The 22,116-nt window shown below is 42.5% G+C and overlaps 1 protein-coding gene across 1 annotated transcript in view; it reads left to right on the top strand.

Moving 5' to 3' along the window:
* The window catches only part of PTPRT (protein tyrosine phosphatase receptor type T), a 345,910-nt gene that overhangs the window by 304,351 nt on the left and 19,443 nt on the right, over positions 1-22,116 (top strand). Inside the window, exons 20-26 of the mRNA XM_031063401.1 lie at positions 4,005-4,092; positions 12,209-12,285; positions 13,213-13,249; positions 14,482-14,579; positions 16,316-16,432; positions 17,727-17,881; positions 21,472-21,607. Of these exons, the coding sequence (XP_030919261.1) occupies positions 4,005-4,092; positions 12,209-12,285; positions 13,213-13,249; positions 14,482-14,579; positions 16,316-16,432; positions 17,727-17,881; positions 21,472-21,607 (708 nt within the window). The remainder of the gene's footprint in view (positions 1-4,004; positions 4,093-12,208; positions 12,286-13,212; positions 13,250-14,481; positions 14,580-16,315; positions 16,433-17,726; positions 17,882-21,471; positions 21,608-22,116) is intronic.

Raw genomic sequence — 22,116 nt, 5'->3', positions numbered from 1 at the left:
TTGGGGATGGGATGGAGGCAGCACTTCAGCTCCAAATAGCAGTGGGGAGGGTGTCAGGGAGCAGGAGAGCTCCTGGAAGGTGGGAGGTTTCAGCTGCCTGTGAGTGGGGGCTCAGCCTGGGATCTGCAGGTGCACAGAGCTGCAAAATTGGCTTTGCAAGACGCTTTGCAGAGCAGCTGATAAAATCTCGAGGAAGAATTTGATGTCTCTTTTAAAGTGTGTTTTCAGACACTAATATCGGTGTCACCTCCAAATATGCTCTTTTTTTTCTTCTTCTTCTAAGGAGCTGATTTTCTACTTACTTTGCAAATTGATAGCATAAATTGCAGCCTGTTTAGTGACATGTTACCAAATAATTTTACTCTCATGAAAAATCACTTTGAACGGAGCATATCAGTCACACATGACAATCTCTTATCTCTGTGCCTTCCCATCTCCGCCGAATAACCTGGAAATTGCATTCCATATTTGTTTAAAGGATGCCTGCACCTACACGTGTGAGCACAGGCAGCTTGTTTTGCTGAAGGCATCTAGAAAAATATTCCTGGTAGCTCCAGGAATATTTTTTTGGAGCATCCTGCTTCCTGAGAAGCAGGATGGGATGGTGTGAGGGGTGTGAGTGCTGGTGTGAAATGAGTGTAAACCGGGTGTCAGTAGTGGGAGAATCTGTCAGCACTCCCTGTCTGTGTTATTTTGGGGCTGCCTGCTGCACCTGAGGGCAAAATGGGACTTTGGGCCTTTTTGGCTGCTGCTTCTGTGATAAAACAAAAGGAACAGAGGAGAAAAATCTGTCAGCGGTGCTGGGTGTAGATGGCACTGTTTGGGGTTGGGAATAGCCATAAACATTTAAACGGGACACATTTAAATGTCACCAGTTCCTTTTCCAGAACATATCAGCTCTGATTTGTTGGGAGCTGTGGGACCAGTCCCACAGACTTATTGCAAGCACCAATTACTGGCTAAGGAGATAATAGGCTTAATTATCCAGACTCATTTTCCATTATGATTTAGGATGTCACTAATGCACATTCTCCTGCTGCATTACTGAGACTGTTTAGTTATTTTAGATTTTGTGGCTCCTTTCCTCAAACATCTTAGTGCTGAGAGCCTTCAGATTGTGGAATTCACCCCTGGACTTTAACCCTTTGATTTCTGCCTACACATTTTCATCTGGCCAGAAGAATAGATCTGATGGTCCGGGCTATGATGGGACACTGCAAAATGAATGGCTGAAATACCTTTTTTTTTCAGATTATGCTTTTTAGCCCAGGTAATTTTTAATTCTGGCTCCCAGCAGATTTGTAGGAGAGTTTTTCCACCGCTGTTGAGGAGGGAATGGCTTCAGGGGGAGGGCCAGGGCTCCATGGCACACTTTGGGATGAACAGGAAGGCTTTGAATTGATGTTGTTGCCTTTGGCAGCAAAAGTGCAGCATTAAGGTGGATCAGTGAAAAGGAAGGATTAGAGTTTTTGTATTTAAATTAAAAGTAAACAGCAAACTAACTAAATGCATCCATCCAAAATTTAAATTGGCTTGCAGTGAGCCTCAGTTTAATGGGAACACTTCAGTAATGGCTGGGCTGTGGTGCTTAGGAAGCTTGATTGAGATGAAGCTGACTTTGAGAGATCTATCCTTGTAATTTCAGCTAAAATTTAGATCAATTTAGCTTAAAAAGCTTCACTGTAACCTAAATTCCACTAGTGGGAAGATATTTCAATATAGATTTCACAAAACTTCTCTAAGAGAAGTTTAGGGAGTTTTAGAAGCAGAAAAGGCTTAAAAATCAAATATCATTTTTTTGAACACTAAAAGTCTTCTGTTACCAAGTCAAAGAAAGAAGGGGGAGAATTTCCTGGGAAAAATGGATTAAATACCAGTGCCTGAGTGGTCTGTCCTGATTTAACATTGATGATAATGCAGATAGAAACAGGGCTCTTTCATAATTATAGAGATACTTACTGTACCATAAAAACCTGAAGGAACAAAGCATTAGCCATGCTCCTCATTTTCTGGATGCAAGCCAATTATAATCCATATTCTTCTCTTTCTTTTTAATGTAGCTCCAATTCTTGGTGCTGCATTTTTTGGGATCTCATGGGCAAATTCTTTGGGTTGTACATAGAGTTCCTGCAATTTGTTCATCTGATGTTTATAAAAGTGGGGATGTAAGGGGCGTCCCTGCAAAGGTGGTTTGTGCTCCTCATCAACCAGAGCTGTGCTCCCTCCCTTCAGAGCTGGTCAGTTCTCTGGAAAGCAGGGATTTCTGTGGTATTGAATGCAATGAAAAATCCTGGACTCTTAAATCTTCGGAGGCTCCATCAGCAAATATAAAAACATCAATTTCAGTGGAGAATTGCATGTTCAAATCAAATGAAAGGATACGGTTTGTTGAAAAGGGATTTATTGGACCTGAATATATTTTCTCTGGCAAGATAGCTTCTCCCATGTGGAAGTCATGAGAAAGGATTTTCTTTTATTTCTTTTTCTTTTCAGATAGCTCTGATTAGGCACCTAATGACAGTTGCCATTCTCTGGTCAATCTGCTGTAATTCGATATTAGTGGGAAAATAAGGCACCTTTTTCCTTGCTCTTTGAAGATGAAAATGAGCCTTCTTCACCTCTTTTCTTTCACTCAGAGGTTTTTTTTTTTTTGTTGTGCGTGAGTTTCTTGGTTGGGTGTTTTTCCTCAGAAGATGAGCTGCTCTTTGGAAACAACAGTCTGCAAAGGAAATATATGTGTGATCAAAGCCCTCACCAATTACAGAGTTATTACTCTTTCTCCTGGGCTTTTGAATAGGAACTCAGTGTCCCTGTCTTTGTCAGCAGAGCTCGTGGCAGTGCTGCAGTGCCTGACATTTTCTGTCCTGGAACCCTTTGCGGGAAATTCACAGCGATCTGCTCTGCCAGGGGTTTGCTCATATTAAGTTTAATTGTAACACCAGTGTTGTAGATCCTAATTGTGTCTCTCTGCTATTGCATTCAGGCACATAATAGACCTGGGTGGCTTGTGAAGATGAATATAAATTCATTTTGTAACACAGCTGTGTCAAACTACCCGCTGCTGGCTGAGGCAGATGTGATTCTACGACGACTCTGGTATAAACCCTCTGTAATTCCCCAAGGATAAGAAATAATAAAACTTCCAATGATGATTTTAGTGATGTAGAATCGTGTTAGGGGGTACATCTGGGAGGAGAGACAGTTCAGGGGGGGCTGCTCTCTTCACCCATGTTTTCTCCAAGAAAGGCAGGACCATCCCCAGCTGCTGCTTTCCAGGCTCTGCCTTGAAAATCCCTCCTGGGCATGTCTCTAGGATAAAGTGGCTCATGTGAGGATGTGCAGAACAGCTGTAGGGCTGAGCTGCAGGGAGGGTGGCAATGTGTGCTGCCAGTTCCTTTCCCTCTTCCTTCATCATCTAAAAGAGCAGATTTTAGGAAAATGGCTGTTTATTCTTGTGCTTTATGTGCATTCTTTACCTTGTTTTTCCTCTCTTTCTTATACATGATCTAAAACCCTGAGCTGCTTTATCTTTCCCCAGAGAAATCCAGCAAATGGCTTGTATTGCATCACCCATTATTAACAGAGAAATAGATGAAACCACTCTATTTTCAGCTTAAATATGAAAGGCTGAGCACTGGGTTTCAACCACTGGGTTTACTTAGAGGTATGGTCAAGTGAAATCTCCCCAAGCCTTGTTCTTCAGGGGAAATGAGGATAACCTGTGACTGTGGACCAGAAACAAATTCCCCTGATCATTTCAGATGTGAAGTAGCAGGAGGAAAATGATTCTTGGCTGGCAGAAGACAAGAGATTCAAATGGTCTGCACCAGCTCTGCTCTTCCCATTAGTGGAAGTGCCCTTTCCTCACCAACACTGTTTCCTTGGTCAGCTACTGAATCATGCAGCTCCTTTATTTTTGTCCTGTTCTTCTTCTTTAGACCTCTTCCCCCACCTGAAGGCATTGGCCAGGTGTTTTAAACCCTCCCTTATTGTTTATTTTGCAGGCACTCCCTGAGGGACAGACGGCGTCCTGGGATACGGCCAAGGAAGACGAGAACCGCAACAAGAACAGATACGGAAACATAATCTCCTGTAGGTGTAAATTCACATTAAACTGGGCATCCTGGGAGATCTTCCCTGTGTGCTGTGGAGAAGGGTGTGTTTGGGAAGCTCACCAGGAGCTGGCTAGCAGTACTGTGTTCAGTCCATTTGTTACAGGCTTTATTCCTGGGATTTATTTTCTTTTGTGCTTTTTTAATCCTTAGTTTTCATAACATCCTTGCATGATGTTGCACATTTTCTACCTGCCTTGCTTTCTGCTTTAGGTTGTGGCTCAAGGGCTAAATCCTTTTGTCACTTTTTATGGGATGATGTCCATTTGCTGTCTATTTTCACTACAAAACCCAGAGCTTCCAGTGCCACAAAAGAGAGGAGCTGCAGATAGATCAGATTTTTAGCTGTGGCTCAGAGGCCAGGTTTTCTCCTTCCTTGTGGTCAGTAGCCAGTGGAGCTGTCACTGCTCATCCCTAGAGAGCTGGTTTGAAGGGTGGGACAAGCTTAACTTCTGCCTCAGGATCATAATAAGGCAACTGAAAATGCACTAAAACGTCTTGGCTTACTTCTTTCAGTGTTCAGTTCCTGTTGATGTTACAGGAATAGCAATACATAGCAGAACTGCAGGGCAGGGAAGAGTCCATAAAGCCATTTAGGACAGCTTTATTCTTCAAAGCAAGACTAAATTCACCTTCCTCATTTTTGTCAGATATTTGTGAAGCCTCTTCCAAAGTTTCTCTCCAAAACTGAGCTTTCCAGAAGCTCTCCAGGCAGTTAACCAGTGTTTCATTATTCCTGATAATGACTGGGGAGAGGAGGTATGAGAATTAATTCTTTTCAAGGGCTGCTGAGCTGAATCAAGTTGGAGAAGCCAAGCTTGAAACCATCAGAATAAGAAATCAGAATATAAATGAACGTGCCATAGATTTTCGTGACTGGGAAAATCTATAGAATGCTCTGAGAGCAAAATTGAGCTGTGCTGAGTGATATGTTTCATACTATATTTTTTCTTGGGTTAAAAATGTATTTCTTGTAGAACAAATAGATTTTACTAAAAAAAAATTTTTAAAAACACACAAAAAAAAACCCCACAAAAAAAAGCACCAAAACAACAACAACTAACCCAAAAACCCAACTTCTTCATAGAGAAACCTCACATCACACATCACTACTCTCTTTGAAGCCTTGAGATAAGTGATTCATGAGCCATTTTTGGGGAATGACATAGAACATCTCAGTTCAGGGGCCCCGTGGTAAAGATGAAGGAATCTGGAAACGAAGATTGAAGTTTGTGAGCCCTGATGTGATCCCAGTTCTGCTGTTGGCTTTGTGGGGTTTGTGAGCAGGTCACCAAGTTCACCAGTGTTCTTTATCCATGTGGGAAATGGAAGGGACAGTACTGGAATGCTACGATTACCATGGAAGTTGTCTCCCTTAATTTCAGCTCCACCTTGCTGTGAGTTTCCTGTGTCCCAGTGGCAAAGAGAGACGTCCAGACAGAGGCTCTGTTCACCTGTCTATGCAATTAACTCCAATTAAATGAGTCTAAAACAGATGAATCATCCAGCTATAGACACTGGATTAAGAGTGGAAGTGCTGTGGTATGACATGAGGAAGGAAATGTGAAAGGATTTGTTTCTCTGGATGATTTTGAGGACGCACTTGGCATAATTCAAAAGAGGAGGTGAAAAGAGGCAAAACTGTGCAAAAGCTTCCATCTCATTTATGTTGAAGATGGTCATGAAGAAAACCTTGAACTTCAAGTGAAATGTGAGGAGTTCAAGAAGCAAAATCAAGGAAGATAAATGGGATGTTATCTAAAGAGAAGGTGTTCACAAAGACAAATTGTTGCCTAACGAAGAGTGACGCGAGGCTTTTAGCTCTAAATATAAATACAGCAGCAGTGCAGATAGGAGGTGATGAACTTGAATAAGGGAATGCAAAATGTAATCAGAGCTAAGGAACAAGAATCTGCACGGTGTGAAGTGTCAGAAAAGGAGCTCAAGTTTGAGGACTGTTGGGAAAGATTTGGGAATGGGGCTGAGAGGGTGGAGTGGGCTTTCTTCAAATATTTATCAGAACAAAGAGTTTGAGAAGGAGACAAGAGCTCTTTTAAAAGACAGCAAGGAGAATTTAGAAATATACAATAGTGATATTGAGAAGGCTTGGAAGGGAAAAGAAAGATGCCTAAGGAAGGAACAAATCATTCATCTGCTATTTTGTAAAACCATTGCAAAGTTATCGGCTGAGCCTGGAGCCAGACCCCACTGGTGGGTGAGTTGGGCAAACTCCCTGAGTAAAGTCAGGGGCAGGAGCCAGGGCAGAGGATGGAGAGCAGAGCTGAGAATAGCAGGGCAGTGCTTCCCTCCAGGCAGGTCATGCAAACAAATTGTGCTCTGTGGGTACAATCTGGGCAAAAGCCTGGGCAGAGGAGGTGGAACACAGTTATACCCTGAGCTGTTCTGTTGTACTTCAATTGTAGTGGCTGCTGAAAACCAGAGCAGGCACTGGTTGCCCCTACCAGTTTATTTGGTGAAAGGCTGCAGGTGGCAATTAACTTTATTTATTTAACCATTTATCCCTCCTGAACAACAAATCCCCTGCCTTTTGGGGAGTGAATTGGAACATCAGGTTTTGATCTGACTTCTGAAGCAGCAGCTTCAGAGGCTGGTGTTAAAATGTGGGTTTGTAAGCCCTTGCAATGAGTAGCATTGCTCAGTGAATCACAGCAGATTAGATCTTGTCTTTACAGCCTCATGGGTAACAGCACAGTTACAGGACTGTTTTACTGGCTCACTGCTCTCCCAGAGCTGCATTAACATCGTGCCTCTCTCTGAAAACCTGGATCACACTGCCAGCCCCAACACCTGCTCTTCTTACATTTGCAAACCAAAGTTGCAGACCAGCCTGAGAGCTGATCTGTTCATGCAGAGGAGGGGCAGGAGAGCTCAAAGAGCTCTCCCAGCTTTCCATCATTCCCTCCCATCTGTAACAGTTTTTGGGGCAAGGGAAGGAAAAGCTGAGCAGTGGATTTGGGGTCTGCATGGCCACAGAAATCCAGTGTGGGTGGTGGGAAGTTGCAGACAGACTTACCATGCTGAAGGAAACTGTCCTGCTTGAACCTTTTATTGTATGAACAGAGCCCATGAGCTTTGCTCCTGCACTTTTATAAAAGCTGTAAAAACAAAGACAGTCGTGGAGATGCCAGGATTTTCTTTAGGGGACAAGCGTAGGCAGTGTACCCATTTATGTGCTGAAGCAAAATGATTTAATTCTGCTTTAGGGCCCAGATATTGAGACCTTCAAAGAGCATCAGAAAGTGATTGTTGGGCGAGGGATGTTGAGCTGAATCTATTACAAGAGAAGAGAAAATGTCCAGAAGCTATATGGGACCTTTGGTTCTATTTGATTTCTCTCCATCTTGCCAAGATTTAGAGCCATTAACATTATAGGAGAATAAAAACTCTCAGACGAGAGCTGAGGATGGGAAGAGGTAGGATGGTGTTTTGCTTCAGCTGATGGAGAGAACTTTCTGTGCCTTTCTTTTTTCCCTGGATTTGAAGTTTCATGATGGTCCGCTAAAAACTACAGAGCTGGTGACAAAAAGACAGTGGAAAAATTTGTTTTGTTTCCTTCATGCTCTGACTGCCATATGCTTTGGGTTGGAAAACTGTGAATTAATCAGAGAATTTTGGGGTGGAAGAGATGAAGAAGCTTTCAGCTGGCACACAGGTGGAGAGCACTTCTTGCTCACGGACAGGGATAAGAAATGAAATAAAAAACCTACATAGAATTCCAGACTTTGGGTTGGAAGGGACCTTAAAGTTCATCCAGTGCCACCCCTGCCATGGGCAGGGACACCTTCCACTGTCCCAGGTTGCTCCAAGCCCTGTCCAACTGGCCTTGGACCCTTCCAGAGACAGATTGGATTTGGAACAGAAATCTTCCAACTTTCAAGCATTTTTATTCCATGCTTTCTTCTGTAGTGCCTAAACTCTTGTACATCTGTGTGATATCCATGGAATTTTTGTGACATCCCATGGAATTTGTGTGATATCCCGTGGAATTTTGTATGATATCCATGGAATTTGTGTGACATCCCATGGAATTTGTGTTATATCCCATGGAGTTTGTGTGACGTCCCATGGAATTTGTGTGACATCCCATGGAATTTGTGTGACATTGCATTGAATTCGTGTGATATCCCATGGAATTTGTGTTATATCCGATGGAATTTGTGTGATATCGCATTGAATTTGTGTGATATCCCATGGAATTTGTGTGACATCCCATGGAATTTGTGTGACATTGCATTGAATTCGTGTGATATCCCATGGAATTTGTGTTATATCCGTGGAATTTGTGTGACATCCCATGGAATTTGTGTGACATTCCATGGAATTTGTGTGATATCCATTGAATTTGTGTGATATCCCGTGGAATTTGTGTGATATCCCATGGAATTTGTGTGATATCCATTGAATTTGTGTGACATCCCATGGAATTTGTGTGATATCCCATTGAATTTGTGTGATATCCCAGGAATTTGTGTGACATCCATGGAATTTGTGTGATATCCATGGAATTTAGCCCTGACAGGGAGGGATTTATCCCACCTGGATGTTGCCCAGCTCTCATGGCACACTCCAGGGTCACTGGGGGCAGAAAGGGGAGCGCAGAGTGAGGATAAATCATTGTTTTGTCCCAGAACTGGGGTGAATCTGCAGATTTGCGTGTGTTTCTCCATTCCTGAGTGGGGAACCCTGACAGGCAGTTTAGACGAGCTGTGTAATGTTTCGATGGCGAAAGTTGTGTGAGATTAATCCAGTGCTGGTGTCAAAATGAGACGTGGAGAAATTGCAATGATACTTCAAATGATCACTAATGGGAATTTTGACACGAGTTTAAAACGGTAACAATTTTGTGCTAAAGTGGGAGCACAGAGCTTTTCAGTGAAATTCTTGTCATTTTTGAAGTCTGTTTTAAGACCAATTTTCAGTCAAACTACTCTTCATATAAGTTTAGAGTTCTCCTAACTAGCAGAAGGAGTGGAGTAAGCAGGGAGAAATAAAACCATTTACACATTTGTTAAGGTTTTTTCTATTTTTTGTGGTCCTGAATTCAACTTTTTTTTTCTGTTCACCCTCCATTTTTAATGTTTTTTAGATCCCATTTTCAACACACAGGGATATGATGTCTGATAAATTTAGTGAAGGGTTGAGCAACACTTTCATTTCAGTCTGCCAAGAATTCTGTGTCCTTGGCTAGAGGAGTCCAGTGAATAAAGAGAAGAATCAGAAATAAGTTTTAACCATTGGGAGAAGACATAATAAATGCATTTGCTGTTCTTTAAATAGCTCTTTAAAGTCTGTAGGCAAAAAACCCTAAGTACAAGATCCTTACTACTAAGAGCATAATAATTTGCCTTATTATTTTTTTTTTTTAGTCAAATCCCAAAGTTTTTTTTGTGGAAAAAAGAGATTTACAAGCGAACTTATTTTATAAACTTTTATCCAGACTGTTCTCCTAAACTTTGGAACAAGGTTAAAGAAACCATTAAGACATCATTAATATTTTCTGTGCTTCACATATACACAGATTTTTTTTTCTGCTGCACTGTTCTCACTTGGAAGAGCAATAAATCTCCCTCAGGAATTAATCTCATTTTAGTAAAATATGCAATGAAATATTTTGAATTCTGTCCTCTGAAAGCAAAGTTCAGCTTAAAGCATTTTTCATTTGGTCCCAAAATATGATTAGAACTGTCTCCTTTTAAAAACAACAATAAAAAAATAGCATTAATCTTCAGTTAAATTTCTTCATCCTTTGTTGTTTTTTCCCATACTTGACTTTAAAAAGGGGGGGGGAAAGGAAAACAAACCAACAACACTTTTTTGCACCTACTGAGCATCTTTTCCTTAGCCATAATTACCCATAATTGCCTGAAATCATGGAGCTGCTCTCAGCCTGCTTCCCAGGTCTTCCCCACTCAGCTCCCTCTGGATGTATTTCATCCTGCCAACTTTAACTTTCTATCCAAAGAGTGGCTCAAAGTGCTGAAACTTAATTTTGATGTTTGGCTCCATTAAATGAAGAGAGGCAGGTGCTTCCTCCAGGGTTATTCAGAGCACTCCAGCTGCAGACATTGTCTGTATCCCTCATTAAAAAATGAACCTGAAATCGTTTTCGGCTTTCATTGGGGACGTTTTTGGTCCCATCATTTTTGGTTCCGTTGTTGCAATGAGTTGAGGCTTCCACAGTGGTGTTCTCTTGTGGGAGTCAGTAAATGTTCCCCTCCCAGGCATTTGCTCCAGGGTTTGCGTTTTCTTTGCTTTTGTTCCATGTGGCTCCTAACAAATTTAGTGTGCTGCCTGGAATTGCAAGTGTGAAATTGTCTGCGGGAGTTTCCCTGTATTTCACCCACATGTCCGGTTTAATCAGCTCTCTGTCTGTCTGTGTGAATTGCTCTAAGTATAAATTCTTTTGTTGTCTGTCTAACCACATGATTTACTGTTATTCCTCGTGCAGCTGCCTTGAGTGCAGGTAATTGGGAACATCAGCACTTAGAGAAATATTCCCCCTCCCCTGTGTCTACAAAGGTTATATTTATTAATACAAATATAACAGGGCTTTTGATGGATTCATGTGCAGAACCTTCTTTGAATGCAGATATGAAATTTGATAAATGCAGCAATGTGGTTGTGGTTTTTTTTTAGGTGTGTAAATCTCACCCAATGGCTGAACAGAGTGGAATCATTCCTTTACACAGCCAAATGAATATTTAATATATGTCCAAGTCTTGGTTTTCAGAACTGCTCCCACATCTGTCTTCACAATTATTATCTGATTCTACATTTAATTAAGACATGACTAAACCCCTTTTGACTGAGTTACTGCAGAATCACACCTCATATTTTTATGTTTCATTGCTATGATTCTTTTTAACTGAATGTAAATCATGCTCAGGCCTGTGTTCTGCAAAGTGCTGCTAAACATTAATGCTGCTCTGACTGAGAGCTATGCTCCATAGAGCTGGTAGGGAGGAAATAAACTTAATGGACTCGATATTATACTTCTTTTAAAAAATCATTTAAAAATGAGCACAGCATGGCCAGCAGTGACCTCCATAACCCAATGGCCTCTGCCAAGCAACTGGCCCTTAGAAGCAGTTCTGCAATTAACTGCATACCAGTGCTGGGATTGCCAGAGCAAATCACATCAGCAGCCTGGCTCTGGAGTATCTCCTGTGACAGAGCCCAGCACCAGCTGTTCCACAGAAAGATCAAAATATTCCCCTGGTGGAAAATCATGACATAATCTGCCCGCTGGGGTAGTTCCTTTCTGCGTCTGAACTGTGGAGCATGCTGGGAGATGAAAAGATTGATCTCTGCTATTTTATTGCCTTATCTAAAGTAACTTTGAATCTCCTCAAAAAGATGAACATTTCTGATTTTGTTGGTTTTTTTCAACACTGCCTCGATGCCATTTTGCTGCTGTGGCTTGCATAAATGAATGTTGCTCTGATTTTAATTTGTATTTCCTTCCAGTTTCTAGGTTCTTTTCCATTTCCTATTTGCAGGGTTTCATTGCCATTTTACCCTCCTTAATCTTTTATATCTCTGTCTATTTAATTTTATATCTCTGTCTATTTATATCTGTGATCTATTTAATTATGTCCTGGTCTTGTCAGTTTTACCTCTTGCCTCAGTTTCCATAGATCAGATGAAGCCAAGGGAGTTTGGAGCTTCCAAGCAGGAAAATGGGTTTTGTCATGGAGATACACCTTGAAGAAATCTGTCCCAAACCTCCCAAACCAGAGAACATTTGTGACCTGTCTCAAATCTCCATAAGGATTATGGTGACAGAATACAGAGCATGACTAACTTAAGGATCTAAACATCACACTTTAAACACAAAACAAGGGGCTTTTAGCAACAGGGATACATGTGCTGCTATTCCATTTTTGATTATTGTAAATATTCAATTATTCAATTACCATGGTGGGATTCTTGAGACACCCTTTGCGTGTCCCTTTCAGCTCAGGGCATTCCACAATTCCACCACTCCACCCTTGCAGGAGCCAGCAGATACACCAGAGCACTTAGAAACTCCTCTTTATCGTTACTGTCACTTTTTTTCCTTTTCCTTCCTTCAGATGATCACTCAAGAGTGAGACTGCAGCTGCTGGATGGGGACCCTCACTCTGACTACATCAACGCCAATTACATCGACGTAAGGCTCCTGGACATCCCCCTGTGACAAACCCTCCTGTGACAAGCCTGCTTATGAATTTGGTGCCTCTGACACAGGGACAGGCTGTGGATGTGATATGAGTGACAGCTGAATGTTGTACAAACGTTGTGTTGTGACAGGGAGAAGGTTCTCAGTCTCCAGTTTATTTTGTCTGACCAATCTGGGCAGATGGAGATTTCCTGTGTTTGACAGATCCACCAGCATAAGTGGGACGTGGGCTAGATGATGGATGCAGAAATCAATATCAGCCCCTCACAATAGCATTAGATGATATCACAGACTTGCCAACTACTCACAAAGTTGTGGTGCAGAAGGCATGTATGTAAACAGATTGACTTGTTTTAAAGTGTTCTAAAATGACATTGGAAAAGCAGCCTCTGTCTCACACACAGTGATCCAATCTACGTGCATTTCTTGAATACAGCTCTTAAGTCACAGCAACAGGAAATGTTTAGAATAGTTTATTGAAAAGATAAAATATACCCTCAGAATTTTCACAGAGACAAATTCATACCTTTCTTCTTTTCAAACGAGAAGATGCAATGTTTTGCCTGTCTGTTTTCAGTGTTACCCTCAGGTAACTCAGGATTTGTCTTTCTTTGTGGAAATTGTTTAAAAGTGCCCCATTCCTGTCTTATCTTTGGCATGAAGAGATTGTGTTATTCCTCTGAGGGAGATGCCCTTACTTAGAATCTCTCAGGGCCAGCCCATTCGTTCATTCATTCATTCATTCATTCATTCATTCATTCATTCATTCATTCCATAACCAGTTAATTATAATATATTACATAATTATACACTGTCTAGAGGGCAGCAGTTGGCACTGGAAAGTATCAAATCCCTGGTGGGCTTTGTCTGAGCTGTGATTTCACAGACACTCATCTATTTTCTTTTTTCTTTTTCCAGGGGTACCATCGGCCTCGCCATTACATTGCAACTCAAGGCAAGTTCACTCTTGTATGTCTAAATATTTGTAAACCCACTGCTGGTTTACACTGTTGTAGGACTTTTTTGTGGGGTGACATCATCTGTTTTGGGGAACATCTGAAAATTTGTTATGTGGGTATCACTGAAGGGGTGTCAGGGGCAGATAAAAGTGATACAGAGACTCCATCATTAGAAGGCATTAAAAGGCACTTTATTGTTAGAAATCTACAGTTCTTATAGAAACAATCTTATATAAGATTCCTTTAGGAATCTTCTCTCACCTCTTGGTCAAGAAGGAACAACTCATTCTTGTAAACATCTTTGACAAACAGAGATTGCCTGCCAGAGATTGAGATAATAATTGTTTTAATTCTTTCTCTGAGCTTTCTTACAGCTTCCCAGGAAAATCCTGGGAGAGCTGTGTCTGTCTCTGCTCAAAGGATATGTGATTACTACATATGGGCAAAATAGGGAAGGATATAGAATTTTACAAGATCTTTATGGCACTCAGACTTGAAACCTCAGCTGCAGGAATAGAAAATGCCACAAACTTAGAGGTGGCAGCACAGCCTGGAATGTGTCATTTGTGCATGAAGTATGAGAGGACAACTACCGGGGACTCTGTGGGTCTTGGGTTTACCCTGCCTGAGGAGAGCAGTGTGAATAAACTGTGACTGATGAGCCTTTGAGGGGAGCTAGTAAGAAATGCATTTAAACACAACCTTCTGTAAGTCACTTGACGAGTTTCTGATAAGAAATAAGGTCAGGGAGAGGCTCTAGGCTGACAAACTTCTTGTGGGCGCTGGTTGGTTGGATATTGGAACCTGGATTTTTTTTCTGGAGGAAACTTCAGGAAAGAGCAAATTTCTGCATGTTTCCTTCCTCCTTCATAATTAATCAGTATTGAACTGTGAAATGCTGTGCTGCATTAGGTGTGAATTACAACACAGCCTTAATACAGCTTCAGTGTGAGGCACATCCCTGTCCCATCACTCATACAGAGTTTTCTACTGGGGCCATCCTTCTGTTGCCACCATGCTGGAACCTCAGATAGCTGCTGTGAGGAAGGGTCTGAGCCCCCAGAGAGCTCAGGCTGTTTGTGTCTCTAACCCTGAATGGCAGAGGGATGCTCTGAGAGACAGGAGGATCCTGAGGGAACAGCGCAATGGCTGGAGAACAGCTGGAAGGGGTTATTGGCATTCCATGCACTCTCTTGAGATGTCCTTTTTGTCTTCTCTCCTGCCCCAGGGCCGATGCAAGAGACAGTGAAGGATTTCTGGAGAATGATTTGGCAAGAAAACTCTGCAAGTGTTGTCATGGTCACCAACCTGGTCGAAGTGGGCAGGGTAAGGTGCCACTCCCAATGTGTGAAACCAGACCAGCGCTGGGTTTAACACGGAGCTGCTGCTCAGGAGAGCTCAGCAGCAAAATGCCTTTTCCTTCCTGCAGGAAGGGAATGAATTCAGCCACTCTGGGTTGTTTTTTTTTTCTGTAAAATGCTGGATTTTGTAATACTTAGCTGCTTCCCTTCTAGACTAATAAGGATGGTGTTCCTGCTGTAAGTCTGGGCTTTGGCAGAGTTATACACATTTATGCTAGCTCAAAAGCGGTCTCCTTCCTCAGTGCAGAAGGAAAAATGTACTTCTGTAATAGTTATTCCTTATCTGATGATTTGAATACTCCTCTAAAAATCCAGAGTGAGGATGTGTGGCTGGTGCTCCAACTACCAAAAGACCTTTTTGCATGAGAGTCCAAAGCCTGGAGTTCCTGAGGTCACTGTTCCTGGGGATTGAGGTTTTTGTGGATCCTGGGACCACCCAGCAGCGTTGGCCTCCTAAACAGCCACCAATTCCCCCTCCTGGACTGACCTGGACCAGACATCCCTGTGTCAGCACAAGGCAATTCCCAAAGCCCATCATGGGACCAAACATGGATAAATCAAAAGGTGTAGGCTGGACCTCAGTAAATAAGAAGGCAGAATGTCTGGGGTGGCTTTTCCCAGCATGGTTTTTGTTTTAGACATGTTCTCAGCCAGAAACCGACGTTCTTAAAAAATTTTGTCCTGATGTTTGTCACTTTCCATTGCTTTGGTACTAAGAAAAATTTAAATTCTCGTTTACTCAGAGCCATTAGTAATTCAGCTGCTTTGTGTTTGATTTCCCTTAGATCTCATGGTTGAATGCCAGCTGCTTCTGTTCATTTATTACTATTTATTCTATTTTACCTTCTACTGACACTTCAGTTCTGAATAAATGCCTCTGTGTAAAAGAAAAAAAAACAACAAAAAACCCACAACAAACCTACATTAATCATATTTAATATTTATAAAACCTCTTTCAATTATGACTGGAACTGGAACATGAAGCCTGCTTTGCTGCAGCTAATTGCTTCAGCTTTAGGTATTGTTCCACTCTTCATGGTAGAGCATTTAATAACCTGATAGTCTTTGTTAGCCTAAATATCCCTTCTGGAGCTTCACAGCCTTGCTTTTATTTCTTTTGGTGGTTTTGCACATGGCTCCTAGAACTGGCTAAGCTGGGATATGTTTACCTGCTCAGGAGATTTCTCTCTTGAGCCTTAGCTGAAGCCTGTCACAGCTGGTAAAATGCCAAGTTTGTGTCCACATCTGATAAAGAAAGCTCAGAGTCAAACAAATTTAGTGTCTCAACATGTATCCCACAATCCCCATGAACTGAAATTCTTTGGCTAAACAGAAAGAGGTGAGAATTACAGGAGCAGTAGCAAAGATTTTTCTCAAAAGGGAGGGTGGTGGTGACTGTCAAGTGTTCTGTACATCTGATAGGGGCCAGGCACATATGGAAATTCAAAGATTAAAAAAAAAAAATCTAAATGCATCCTTTGCATTTGTATGGACAACAAAGGGAACTTTAAAAAATCCTGCATGTGGTTTCTATGTATGGTAAAGGAATTTTGATCTAATTTATACAGTTAATTTTGGCAACTCTGCACATCAGAAGAAAACCCAATTTTCATTGGCTTCAGCTTGAAAGTGGAGGAAAATGTAGGTCAGCTCTGACTCAAGTTGAACTAGTTCCTCTCAATATTTTCCTTCTGCCCCCAGGTGAAGTGTGTTCGATACTGGCCAGATGACACAGAAGTCTATGGAGATATTAAAGTCACATTAATTGAGACAGAGCCACTGGCAGAGTATGTCATACGTACCTTCACTGTCCAAAAGGTAAGGAGGTCTTCAGGCAGCTGAGATTGTGACACACCTCATTTGTGTCCAGAAACTCTGGGAAACACATCCAGAACGCTCTTGGAGGTGGGAGCTGTGCTATTTGGACAGGCTTCACTTCAGCAAACTCAGTTTTTGACAGGGATTCCATTTTTGGACAAATGATTTTACAGGAACATCTTGATGCAGCCACGAAAGTAGAATCCACAGTGCATAAAGTTTAACTGCATCCAAAAGGCAGCAGATAGCTGATGGTATGCCAGGAATAATAACTGCCTTGTTTCACAGTGGCAAATGGCAGAGGAAAAAAGGTACCACTTAAACTGGATGCCAGATAAGGTCCCCTTTCATCAGAAATTAGAATATAATAAGAGCAAGACTATAAAAGCTATCCCCAAACCAGCAGGATTTGGAGGATTTTTTTACTTGTAATTAGAAATTGGAAGTCTAAGTGTCAGAGTATTCCAGGTCTGTCCAAATTACTTTCCAAACACTCAGTAAGTGGTTTTAAAGCTTTTCCAAAATTCCTGCTCAATGAACTTCAGCCACACTGGGAATATTGTTTCAGTTTTCTGATACATCAACTCCATATTTCATTAAATCATTGAAAAACTTGGTGAGAAATGCTAATGCCAAAATCTGACAGGCTAGAGGAGCTGGCTAGAGGAGCTGCTGGATTCCACCCACAATTCCTGTACAATAAAACACAGGTGACTCAGGGTTGTGGGTTACCCTTTGCAGGGCAGATAAATATGTGATTTTCACATACCAACAACTTGCTCCCTCCAAAAAAGATGGTTTTGGGTACCAACTCCTGCCCTTTTCACTGCCAGCAGCATCTCAAACTGCGAATTTTTGGCAGGAGGTGGCAGAAAATCTGCTGTTACCTGGGGCGTGCCCGCTCTGGACATGTTCATTTCCCAGGCTCTTGCTTCAATGAGTCAAAGAGGATTTAAGAGTGAATTTTTGGTGGTTTATGGCTGTGGGTAAACACAGCCATGGATTGCTAGGGCTGAGGTCACCCTGATGAGGTGGGTATGAGCTCTGAGGCCACAGGTTGGAACTGGAAGCCTGGACCCACCTTTCCAGCCCTCAGGTGAGCATTACCCACTTCAGTGGGAACTGGAATTTGGCTGAAAATGTTTTTTAGAGTGAACAGCAGCTTGGGACACGTTTGCACGCATAGCGAGAGCTCAGTGCTTGTTATCCCTCTGCACGAGGGAAGGCAGCACGGAGCAGAATATGCTGATTGGAGTCTGATGGGAGAGAAATAGAGGCTGTGTTGTCTCCTCAGAAAGGCTACCATGAGATCCGAGAGATTCGGCAGTTCCACTTCACCAGCTGGCCGGACCACGGCGTGCCCTGCTACGCCACGGGGCTGCTGGGCTTCGTGCGCCAGGTGAAGTTCCTCAACCCCCCCGAGGCAGGACCCATCGTGGTGCACTGCAGGTAGGCCTGAAATAAACACGGGCAGGAGACCTTTCTCCTTTTTAATGCCGTTATAAACAGTGATCAGCTCGGGTGGGGAGAACCGAGGGGGCTGCGCTCACGCTGCCGCTGCTCCCAGGAGTGACTCGGAGGAGGAGAAAAATGCAGCTTTGTCTGCTGGTCTGTGGGCAGGGCTGGGGGTTCTGTCCTCACGAGAGCACCAGGACATTCCCGTAATATCATAGTAGGAAAGAATATTCATTTCAACCACATACCAAAAAGACAAAAGAGACAAAAAAAAAAACCAAAAAAAACATATGAGAGAATTGCACATTTTTAAAACCCCATTTTCAGGTTAAAAGCCTGTTCTTAGTAACAAGTTTTTTTGGTGGTGGTTTTTAAAGAATTTTCCAGTTATTTTTATAAACTAGAAAAATGTTTGCTTTTTACTTTTTAAAATGGTATTTGTCAAAGACTACTCAAACAACTGGTGGGCCTCGCTGAAGCGCAGACGAACGACTCTTCTACTAGTTAAAGTCGAAAAGAGGATTTATTTATTACAGCTCTGGACACATGCAGAGGCATTTCCAAAGGCATGTGCACAGAGTCACAGGCTCCTGCTCTCTGTTTTTCCAAAAAGGTTTGATGTCAGTGTTTAAGAAGAGATGACACAGAGTCATCAGAAGGCAAAGTGGCATAAGCACGTGTCCTTACTCAGAACCACTTCTACACTGATCAATACAGGTGGATCTGATTGGTCATTTAATCAATACATTTCACCTGATTGGCTAATTTACAAGACATCCATTTATAAACAATCTTATGAGAATAACAAGAAAACAGATGTTAGGAAAGCAACACCTGCAGGTTGTTTTTAATAATTGGTTGTCATTCTTTATCTCCAGCTGCCTAAAGTCTCCCAGGCCAGTTCTGGAAAAACTTACCTACTTTTCTCACTCTCTGACCAGGTTGTCACATCCACAGTTTTACATATTCAGATGGTTTCCAGGACAGTTTCCAGGACACCTAATACACAATCATTAACTCTCCAGCTTTGTATTATAATTAGCTGAATGTTCATTAGGGCTGCATGATTGTCCTCTTTAATTGGGTTGGTGGGCTCTGAAATGGGTCAGTGGGTTCCTTGAAGAGGAAGTAAGACCTCTTCCTCATGGTAAACTCTTCACCTGTGTCAAGCTGGCAGAGCTTCTTGGCTTGCTGGTCACAGTCCAAACCTCCTCTCACCCTTAGAAGCCAGTGTTACTTATCACTTCTGCACCCTTAAAATACTTCATGTATCACCTGTCATTCCTAACTTTGTTTCAGTTATCCCCACCTGGTATCAATTAATTTCCTTGTTAAGCTCTAATCACAATGTATGATCTTTGCTAACTACATTTCTAACTTAACCCCTTGATTCATTTAAGCTCTTAATTAAAATATATCGTTTTCACTATCTTAGTTGCATTCCTAGCTCAGTCCCTTGACTCATCACCAGGAAACAAATGTTTTTCTTCCCTAAAGTGGCAGATCTGGAGCCAAGCTGGCATGAGTTGGAGATGATGGGAGTAGGTCAGAGAGGGCCTTTCTAATGTAGAAGCCCCCACAGTGATCTGTGCTCCGCTGGATGCTCATAGCAGAGTTGGGGAAATGGTGAATATCTGGGACAGCCATTCCAGCCCTCAAACCTCATGTGTCAGAACGGACAATGCCAACACTAAGGGAATTTTAAAGCAGCTTTGCTTCTCTGTACCCCCATGTGCTGCATCTCAGCTTTGTGCCAGCATTAAAGGCCTCACCTGGTCTGGTGGAAGGTGCCTCTGCCCACAGCAGGGGAGTTGGAACTACACCATCTTTAAGGTCCATCCAACACAGACCATTACACGATTTTATGTTTTTATGGTCTGAAATATTTGTCTGGCTGAGTCTGGCTGACAGCCCTTGGGCACCTTGGCTTCCTGAAAACTCAGGAGTTGGGTGAGAATCTCAGATTAAAAACTTCCACCTAGCAAAATTCCAGTGGCTTCCAGCTGGCAAATAAAAGGAGTTAAATGACTTCAAATTCTACTAAACCAGAGTTTGGGTTTGTAGCAGCAGGTATGTCTGCAGGGCTCTGGGCATGTGAGAGCTAAAGAAGATGTGGCTTGAGCACAAGGCTAGAGAGCAGAGCTGGCTGTCCCAAAACCTCACCCCTAATCCATTCTATCCACAGGGAATTGCCTCTAGTTCCCACTCTGTGTCTTGAGAAAGAGAGAAAAAATACATCACACAACTACTTTAAAAAGGAAAATCAATTAAATCTTATCTTTTCTAAGCAGTTTTGGATTGGTTGGGTGTTTTGTTTTGTTGGATTTTTTTTTTTTAGCAAGCAGTGAGTCAGTTTTATAATCAAGTAAAGCTAAGCCTGAGGAGTTGGCAGAAGAGGTTTCATTTACAGCTGAGGGCCTGAGTTTGCTGCTTTGGTGCCATGGTATGGGGCTGGCCCTGGAAGGTGTCTGAACCTGACTCATTGTCGCCAAGAAAGCAAGGAGAGATTTTTCATCCTTCCCATTTTAATGAATAAATGCCATTTCCTCTACGTTATTTATCTGCTTTTGAATTTTAATGACTTGCTTGAAGTGGTAATTACCAAATTCTCCCCACTGATGCCTGGCTGGATAATATCACTGTTCGATATTTATGAAGTGCCAGGATCCTCTAAATATAGAACTGTTAAAACTATTTGTTAAAATTCTGAAAAGCTGAGAGATAAAGGGAGAGGAAATGCCACTTATTCATTAAAATTCTGCAAATGAAAAATATCTTCTCACTATTCAGCAGTTGATTAATCTGGTCCATTAATTTATGGTCATTCATATCTCCTTGCTTTCGGCTCTGGTGGAGTTTTCAGTGCAGCTGAACTTTCCCTGGTTTGAGCAGAGTTCTGCTTCCTTCAGAGTAATGTGAAGAGACTTCTCCTCTCTCCATCCTTCACACCTAAGCAGCTTGGATGATTTCCCAGAGGGGAAGGAGGACATGATGACAACAGAGTTTTGCAGGAGATGGCCCAGTTCTCACAAGCAGTGGGGAGCTCTGAACTGAAGGGTTCCAGCAGCCTCGAGCTCCTTTCTCTGTGATTTACAATCCATAACTTCAAATCACCCTCCTCAGGATCCAAACTCCTCAGGATTCCAAAGGGAAAAAAAGCGTTTGAGGTAGAGGACTGAGCTCCTTTCATCATGCCCACTGGGGTAAATGTATGCATGCCTTCTAGAGAGTCCCAGGGAAGGAAATTTCTGGAATTGTGTCTGTTTGCAACCTAGAGGCTGCTCTCCTCTCTGTGATGACAGCTGTGCAGGTGACCTGACCTGTAAAACTATAATGAGCATTTTTGCAATATTTTTATTTTGTGTTCAATAACACAAAGCTTTTGTTTCTGCTTCCCTTTCAAGAAGTACTATTTCCCCTCATTCTCTTAAATCCTACAACAGAAAAATGAATCCTGCAGGGATCAGGAGCAGCTCCCAGGAGGAGACAGCAGTGTGTGTGCTGCTGTTATTCTCTCCTCCACAGAGCCCTGCCTCTCCAGAGCCCCTTGGTCACACAGATCCTGCTGTTTTTTTCTTTTGCAGTGCTGGGGCTGGGAGGACAGGGTGCTTTATTGCCATTGACATCATGCTGGACATGGCAGAGAACGAGGGCGTGGTGGATATATTCAACTGCGTGCGAGAGCTGCGCTCCCAAAGGGTCAATTTGGTGCAGACAGAGGTGGGTGCCAGCAGCTCTCCCTGCTCCAGGTGCTGCTTTCCTGTCAGCTTCTCTGTCCAGCAATTCATGAAGTCAACACTGGCTTGCTCTGTGCCTTGATTATGCAGAACTTTTGGTGGCCAAACATGCCCAGATTTGCACTGAATCAATTCACTGGCAGCTACTCGGGGCCTCCAAGACAGGAGGGCAAACCTTGGAGTTTAGGTCTGTGCATTGCTGATTAATTTTATTCTCATAGTACCAAAAAAGAGCTCCTGAAGCCTCTCATGACTCATTCATAGGAGCGCTGCAGGCCCCAGTAGTACCTAGTGTGTATCAATTACAAGCTAAGCAAACAAAACGTCTTTGGTTCAAGCTTTGGGTGCTGATTAAGCGAGGTGCTCCGTCACACAGTGCCTGGCAGCTGCACAGACTCCTGTGGAACTGTTATCCTGTTGCACAGGCTTTATGTGTGTCCCTTAACCCCTTCCCTTCCTGAGGGACAGGACAATAGCCTGGAACAGAGAGGG

This window comes from Geospiza fortis, unplaced genomic scaffold (assembly GCF_000277835.1).
Source record: "Geospiza fortis unplaced genomic scaffold, GeoFor_1.0 scaffold468, whole genome shotgun sequence".
NCBI classification, from domain to species: domain Eukaryota; kingdom Metazoa; phylum Chordata; class Aves; order Passeriformes; family Thraupidae; genus Geospiza; species Geospiza fortis.
The sequence above is the reverse complement of the archived record's forward strand: the minus strand, read 5'-3'. Positions and strand labels throughout refer to the sequence as shown.